The sequence below is a fragment of the Penicillium cosmopolitanum genome, assembly GCF_028827165.1.
Source record: "Penicillium cosmopolitanum strain IBT 29677 chromosome Unknown utg000006l:49.0-5199605.0:1.0-5204138.0, whole genome shotgun sequence".
Classification (NCBI taxonomy): Eukaryota; Fungi; Ascomycota; class Eurotiomycetes; order Eurotiales; family Aspergillaceae; genus Penicillium; species Penicillium cosmopolitanum.
This window is the reverse complement of record NW_026622676.1, coordinates 4,798,638-4,806,487: the sequence shown is the minus strand read 5'-3', so window position 1 is coordinate 4,806,487 and position 7,850 is coordinate 4,798,638. Positions and strand designations below refer to the sequence as shown.

The 7,850-nt window shown below is 48.9% G+C and overlaps 5 protein-coding genes across 5 annotated transcripts; 2 read left to right on the top strand and 3 right to left on the bottom strand.

The window, feature by feature from the left end:
• Positions 1–333, bottom strand: N7509_006328 (uncharacterized protein; the record flags this gene model as incomplete). The annotated part of the gene is made up of 1 exon (XM_056630965.1): positions 1–333. One exon carries the CDS (start codon positions 331–333, stop codon positions 1–3), a length of 333 nt encoding a protein of 110 aa, XP_056490267.1.
• A 1,117-nt stretch (positions 334–1,450) lies between these two features.
• Positions 1,451–1,935, bottom strand: N7509_006327 (uncharacterized protein; the record flags this gene model as incomplete). The annotated part of the gene is made up of 2 exons (XM_056630964.1): positions 1,451–1,842; positions 1,905–1,935. 2 exons carry the CDS (start codon positions 1,933–1,935, stop codon positions 1,451–1,453), a joined length of 423 nt encoding a protein of 140 aa, XP_056490266.1.
• A 30-nt stretch (positions 1,936–1,965) lies between these two features.
• Positions 1,966–2,353, bottom strand: N7509_006326 (uncharacterized protein; the record flags this gene model as incomplete). Its single annotated transcript, XM_056630963.1, is given in 2 exon segments — positions 1,966–2,316; positions 2,333–2,353. 2 exon segments carry the CDS (start codon positions 2,351–2,353, stop codon positions 1,966–1,968), a joined length of 372 nt encoding a protein of 123 aa, XP_056490265.1.
• A 1,417-nt stretch (positions 2,354–3,770) lies between these two features.
• On the top strand, positions 3,771–5,104 carry N7509_006325 (cellulase family protein; the record flags this gene model as incomplete). Its single annotated transcript, XM_056630962.1, has 2 exons — positions 3,771–4,482; positions 4,545–5,104. 2 exons carry the CDS (start codon positions 3,771–3,773, stop codon positions 5,102–5,104), a joined length of 1,272 nt encoding a protein of 423 aa, XP_056490264.1.
• A 531-nt stretch (positions 5,105–5,635) lies between these two features.
• On the top strand, positions 5,636–7,531 carry N7509_006324 (glycosyltransferase family 2 protein; the record flags this gene model as incomplete). Its single annotated transcript, XM_056630961.1, has 3 exons — positions 5,636–6,190; positions 6,247–6,481; positions 6,534–7,531. 3 exons carry the CDS (start codon positions 5,636–5,638, stop codon positions 7,529–7,531), a joined length of 1,788 nt encoding a protein of 595 aa, XP_056490263.1.
• Positions 7,532–7,850: the final 319 nt, after the last annotated feature.

Genomic DNA, 7,850 nt, shown 5'->3' with positions numbered 1-7,850 from the left:
TCACCTCGACTCATCATCATCGAGCTCTCGGATCATGCCAGCTTCTCGCAGTGCTTGCATTTGTTCGGAAGTGACGTGCGCTGGGTCGATACCAAAGTCTGAGAGACCGTAGGGATCGCCATTGCGAATGGGATTCTTGTGCTCTGGTTCAGGTGATTGGGATGGCACGGAGGTGATGTCGATGGTTGAGCTGGGTGCAGAAAGTTGTGATTGTTCGGCAGCGATGGCCTTTTGCTCGGAGAGCAGATCGCTAACGGGCAGTGGAATGGCAGTGGCTAGAGCAAAGATACTCCAGAAAGGTGCGAGCAGGAGAAGTGATTGAAGGAGAAGCATCTTGGCGGTATTCCAGTGCGGTCAAGGGAGATAAGGATTCAGGAATGCGATGCGAGATCAATACTGGCAGGAATATCTTTTTAAGGAGAGAAGTAGCAGGTACTGCAGGAGGGATCATCCCAAGCTATAAGAAATTAAACTCGATCGCATTTGAACACTGGCTTCTGGCTCCCCCCTCCCTTGGCACCATTCGATGTCGGGCCAGGATGCACGGGCAAAGACCCCCCAGAGCCATAGGGCCGTAGATAACGACCAGTGGGTCTGGGAGGATCCACCCGAGGATGCATGATGAATTCTCCAGTGGATTTCCAGTGGGCTGCCAGTAGGTTTCCACCGGGGGCTAGTGAACTGGCCACTCAGCATCTCCGTCTGGCCCAGCATGCGCAGCGCGATCGCCCTAGTGGCTGAGCGATCTTGGCGCTGACCTGCTGCCGGACTTAGTCCTCGTTCACCGAGGGCAAATATAACCTTTGCTTTAAAGCTGATGACTCGTTCCTGATTTTCTTGCAGTCCGTAGATCAGTGGGAATCCACTGGCCAATTGGTAGGGGTCCGAAACCGACCTCAGTATCCAGCCAGGCTGAAGTTCAAGTTTCGAAGAGTATACGCAGCCCTACAACGCAGCCCGTCACGCAGCCCCATAACGTATGCCGAACGCGTCAGCGCGGATTGCGTGAACGCCTACTTTAATTCCAACACCACTACCACATCGATCTCTATTTCCTTTCATACTGTTTATTTATAGGAGGAATATACCTCCATAGGTGACATACATCTTGTGGCGCATGCAAATCTTAGAGAATACTACGGTCTACGAAACCAATGGCTGCATCCAGCGTAAATATATACTACACAAACGATATTTCTGTCCTAATTCGGTCTGAAAATAATAGGAAAATCAAATTGTAAAGCAAAAACTAGTACAAGTTCACATCGCGAAACCCCAAATACTATCAAAAAATATCAATACTCCGCAAGGATCCCATAGTGCACACTTTCATCAAGCTGAACCCTTCCACCTCGAAGAATAACCTCGACAGCCTGGTATTTCAAGGCTAGCTCTATGGAGATTGATCGTCCCCGAAGCAGCAGGATATGCTATCAGATCAGTAGAATGTCTATGTAAACTGAATGTCCGACAACTGGAGCTGGACTTCGAAAGAGCCGGGTGGATTGAGTTTCTCCAAGTCCAGAGACTCAGAGGCAAGAAGAGCCGCCTCAACATCGACCCCAATTCTCGCAAACAGACGATCAAGTTCGGGAAAGTTCTTGATAGCCTGACCAATGTATGCCAGATCTAAAAACTCATGAAGGTGTTTAAACCGCAATTTGTATCTCTTCTCTAAGAGCCGGAGATCGCTACTATCGTGAAACCTGGCGCGAGTCGCGGTCAGACGAACCTTGTCCTTGAACAGGAAGAATGGGTGGATAAAGCATGAAGGTCCCCCTTTGTGCTTCTTCCAATAAACAATATAAAGGACAATTATAAGATTACTCCTCGATTTCTTGCCTAAATCATGCTAAGTTAGTTAAAATGTTCAGTCATTGAGAATGGGGGTGGGGGTTACTCACTAGGAAGATACTCGCAGAAACACTCCACCATTATAGGATTACTCCGATTTGGTAATTCGGACTATAGAAAAATAAGATGATCCTCGCGGGCTTGCGGGAGAACGACAAACCCTTCCTTTCCATCAAGCACTTTGGTGAGATTATCTTTCGAGGTAGAGATGATACAGCTGATATTGTCGGCTCCTCGTGGCGAATCTTCATCCAGGACTACGCTGATCGCATAGTCACCGAAAAGTCCAAACCTAATGTTCTTCTTCTCATGTAAAACATTGTAGAGGATGATGGCAATGTCGGCCAGTCGGTCTTGAGCATGGCTGCGGAAGATAAAATGAACCTGAATTAAAAGGCAATCACGAGCGGCGATGGAGAGAATAGGATTTTTCTCGGTCTTCGCAATGGCTTTATATCTAATCTAGATCAATATTAACGGTGGTAAAATTGCAAGCCATCACCAAAAAATATCATTAGCTGTAATAAGGCTGGTAAAATAGGTCATTCGTCAAAAAAGATGTGGGCGCTGCGATATTGTCTGTGGCTTGGCCACATTCTTGTCGCTTTGAACCAGATCGTAGACTAACTGTATTTAGCCCCCTGATCAATTACTCGAGATGTCTACCTTTGTCAAGGTCTTTTCGAGAAATTGTACAATGGCCTTTGAAAGTTAGTTCCATGAATTCATTGAGGACAGCCGTGTTTCCGCTAATCGCAACTAAGATGGTGCTACGCCACTCGATATTTCTTTACTGCAAAAGTATCACCTTTTCAAAGAATTGCTCCTAAATTACGGCTCTAATAATGCCATTGTTTAGATTCGATCGAATCTATTCCTGATATGGCGGCGTTCAAGGCCTTGGTTGCATAGTCTAAATCCAAACCCGTTGTCAATGTCCAATCAAAGCCTCAAATTGACACAGTCAAACAAAAGAGCCACATTCCAGTCTATCAGTCAATGATCTTTGACTTCGTCCTCCGGAAGGTTCCGTCATTTGACAGCTCGAGAAGGGAGACAAGGCTCTTTATCAAGTTAAAGAACTCGATGATTCAAAGATAATATCTAATTTCTCGACTTGAGCTTGAAACATGAACCTGTCTTTGCATGTAGCTTGTCAAGATACAGGTAAAATGATTAGAGCTCCGGATGAGGTCTTGCAATTCGGTCTTTGCACCGCCCGACTCTTGTAAACTGGTGGTTATCTTGGTTATTCAATCAGATAACTGGCAAAACTTCACCAACAGAAAATCCGAATGAATCTCTTCACATATTTCCTGTTGGGTATTATTACCTTTAGGAATCAAGGCATGGATCTGGCCAAGTAAATCGAAATCAGAAGGATGAGCACGTTACGAGACACTCCGTCACACGGCTGAACTATTCCTTGGCATTCATTGTTTACGTTGGGAGGAGAGCCATCCTCGCTCCATTTTTCACGATATAACCTTACTAGAGAAAAGGAGCTAAGCAGGTAATTGATAGAAATAATAAGGTCGATTCTATCCTGACTAACACGAGATAGAAACTAAAAGATCGATGGATTGACCAAGGGAAGCCCTAACGCACCCATGGACACCTCGCAACGCCGCATCATTGGTCAACACTCATCGAGCGTTTCTTCCCACACCGGCCCAGCCGGATAGAATCATCATCATGAATGTGTAACTGGGCATTCTGACAGTGTGTCATCTTATCGCCCCATCTATACCATTGTCCTTAATCGGCGAGTCGATCCAGATCAGTGTCGAACAGTGTCTCTATCCACCAAGTTCCCCATCGTGGTGATGGCGATCAACTGGATCCGCAGGAATCGAAGGGTACTGATTGTCCTGGCCACCAGTGTGCTAGTCATACTTCACTTGGTTATGGGGAGAATGGGAGAATATGAAACAGAGTCCAACCCGGCAATCTACGCGAATCTTGAGTCCAACCATGTCAAGACTCAGAGCGAGCTCATGAAGCCAGGATTGGCCGCTGGTTGGACTCTCGATCAAGAATCAGTTCCATCAAATTCTATCGATATTCCTACCCGCCCTGTACTGAAGTCTACGGACTCTGTATACACAGAGCCAACTCGATTGGACCCCGCTCGGCCAACGTCTGGAGATGCGAGGACGACCCTGTTCAACTTCACCCCACCTTTCCGCACAAAGGGACGTCATATCATCGATGCAGCCCAAGTCCCCCTCAGACTCGTCAGTATCAACTGGTATGGTGCAAGTGACATCGACTTTGTTCCGGGTGGGTTGGACGTTCGACATCGGGATGAGATCGCGCAGTTGATCCGCCGGCTGGGGTTCAACAGTGTCCGACTACCCTACGCTGACGAGATGGTAAGGGCAAATCCGGTCATCGACGAGAGGGTAATATCTAAAAACCTAGATCTTCATGATGGGCAACGGTTAGTCCCAGCACGAGCTTTGGATGTATTCCGCGCTGTGGTGGAGAGTCTCACCGCAGCTGGCCTCTTGGTTATAATCAACAACCACATCACACAAGCGACATGGTGCTGTGGCGCTAACCCCTGCGACGCCGGCTGGTCCAACGACTGGCTTTTTGGGAAAATCTTCTGTCGCGTTTCCCAGAGTGAGGACGAGTGGATTGAGAATTGGAGACGGTGATGCAGCCGTTGGTATCGAACCCGTTAGTCCTAGGGGCAGACCTTCGCAACGAGGTGCGTGGGCTTTGGGGAACGATGCATTGGGAAGATTGGGCCAAGGCCGCGGAGCGAGCGAGTGAACGCCTCTTAGCATGGAACCCTGAGTGGCTTATGATCGTCGAAGGAATCTCCTCGGCGAATGACTTGACCGGGGTACGGAGAAGACCCGTGCAGCTCAGCGTACCGGACCGGGTGGTATACTCCGCACATGTCTATCAATGGTCTGGATGGGGCCAGTTATATCCATATTCACGCAGGACATATGAAGAATTTGCGGCGGCGATGCGAGAGAACTGGGGGTACTTGATAGAGGAGGATGTAGCGCCGGTGTGGGTAGGGGAGGTTGGCACACCTGATGAACCCACGGACGGAGACGTGAACTATTGGACGCATTTAGTGGAATATTTGGAAGAGGTTGGAGCGGGCTGGGGGTATTGGGCGTTGAATGCGCACAAGGCCACGGGGGAAGGAGAGTTATGGCTTGGTGGACTCGCAGTGGGACTGGCCCTCGGTTCGCTGGGCACATCCCGCATGGTCGTTGGTCAATAGAAGCAGCAGATAGGATATAGCCCGTATTGTTACGGAATATACCGAACCCTGACCCCTTCTTCACAGTACTCGTAAACCCATAATTGATGCCATGCCTAATTACAGGAAATGCTCACAGCCAATGGTGCTCCCACGGTGTGCCAAGCTTTGACTCCACTATGTAGATCGTACATCAGCAGAGTACTCAGCAGTACTCAGTACTGAGTATTCTACTAGTAGTAGCTATATACATATCCTGACCAGATGCAGGGTCTACCTATCGGTTGTCTCCATGTCCACTGTGCTCAGGGTCTGAGGCCTGATTCGTCTCACTCCATCCAGGGTCATCTTCATGTGTTGTAGATCGCATCTCTCCTGACCCGCTCTCACTCTGCCTTCTCCCATCCCTCTGACATACTCTCTTCCTATTTTCGTGGTCACGATACTTCGTGACTTTTGGCTTTTTCCCCTTTTCTATTTATCACTGTCAGGGTCCCTTAACGAAGTTTCCTTTTTCCCTCTGTTGTTTTCTCTCCGCTCCCTCTACTCACAATGTTGGGGTGGGTGACTCGCTGTCTGCCTGGCTTCAGCCTAATCAGCCTAGCTCTGCTGCTGCTCTGCGCTTTTACCGACATTTTGGAGTCTCCGATGCTGAAGGGGTTCTTGCCAACACCTTCCATAACTCCTCCTACACAAAATGGCCCATGGAGTGGGCTGGGGTTGGCCCAAAAGGCCTTCATCATCTACACTGTCTTGCTCCATGTCCATACCTTTGGATTCACTATTCGTCTCGCCTGGTCAATCTCCAGAACCCTTCAAAGCACGAAGGAGGTCTTCCAGAGACGCCTTGCAACTTCTCCTTTCCCCTCCCCGAAGCCTACACGGCCGGAATATCAGCTATATTCTGACGCGCCTCCATCCCCAGTGTCCTTGCCGGACGCGACAATCTCGTCTTTTGACAAAAAGGACTTTATTACTGTCCATGAATTGACTGAGAAAGAGCTTATCCATGCAATCATTCTACCCAATTACTGCGAAGACCTTCACACTCTGGAAACAACCCTGAAGGTGCTGGCAAGTCACCCGCGAGCCAAATCGCAGTATGAGGTACGATTCGACAGCAAATGGAGATATTCAGGACAAAAGCTAAAATTTTCACATAGATTTATCTCGCCATGGAGCAGAAAGAGGCTATCGCCGCCGACAAAGCTGGTCATCTCGTATCCACTTTCGAACACTGCTTCCTTGATATCCACACAACTTTCCATCCTGCTGGCATAAAGGGCGAGATCGCCGGGAAGAGTTCAAATGTAGCTTGCGCTGCCCGGCGGATCATGGAGGTTCATCGCACAGAGCTGAAGATGGATTGCTGCGATGTTATGGTCACGGTAATGGACGGTATGAATCTACACCACCATCCAACTGCAATTCACCTCTAACACTGGAACAGCGGACACGCACCTCTCCCGTGATTATTTCACTGAGATCCTTCGCCTCCATTACTTACATGAGGATGAAGCAGACCGCTCCATTTACTGCTGTCCTATTCTATTTGACCGCAACTCCCATGAAGTACCGGCCCTAGTGCGCTGTGCCGATCTGATGTGGGGCTTCGCTGGACTGTCAACGATGTACCCGGGGACATGGATTTCGATTCCTACTTCAGTATACTCCTTGCCTCTTTCTTTGGCCGAGAAAGTGGGTGGATGGGACAGTGATCCCACTGCTATCGGCGAAGACATGCATATGCTGCTGAAATGCTACTTCGAAACCGCGGGGAATATTATTTCCCGCGTGGTTCATTCCCCTGCTAGTCAGTGCAACGTTTCCAGTGATAGCCGACACGGTTGGCGACGTACGGTCGATACCTGCGCCGCGCGATATCGCCAGGCGTTGCGACACATGTGGGGAGCTTTGGATACCGGCTTTGCAGCGCGACGCACGCTGGGATATCTTCGCTTCCATCATCGATGTTCGTTCCTGCATCCCCGCCACTTCGCTCTGCTCTCTCTCCTCTGGGAGGCGCATTTCCTCCCCGCTCACCTTACCATCGTCATGATTTTTTCCGTGATATACAAATTTCTTACTCCGGCGACTCAAATACATCCGACTTTAGCATGGGCATTCACTGTGACTGAGATCTTGCGAGCTCTTTCTTTCATCGGGATGAATGGTTGTCTGTTTTTATACGAGTGGTGGCATAAACTGCATCTTGATTCTCGCATGGAGGACATGAACGAAGCCAACATTGGCGATACTGGATGTGCCCGTCGTCTCTGGTATCGACCGCAATTCCTCATCGACCGTATCTGCTTCCCCATTGCGGGTACGGTATTCGGTGCTGTGCCCACCCTTCATGCCGTTCTCTCTCATTTCTGGACTGATAGGCTCGTCTACCGCGTGAGTAAGAAACCGACATTTTCGCTCGAGGCAGTAGGGTTGGCCTGAATATCATCTTACCATTCGGGAGGGATACCATCTCGGCGTTTGTCTTTATTATTTAGATTACAGACGAACTATCCAATACTAATAATAATAATGTAGCAATGTCATTAATGCCAGTGCTCTTTCATACCCCGAGAAATTATTGCCCCGCGATTGCTTGCAGAACCCTTTCGGCGCGGGGATTGGATTTGCAGCGATGTGATTCGCGTTTTCCCCCGCGACCCACCGTCTCCAAAATTTTGGGGTCGGAGTATCATCGTGCACACTCCAACTTTATAAACGCTTCCTGACAACATCTGGAACTTCTATCCTTCAAAAAAAT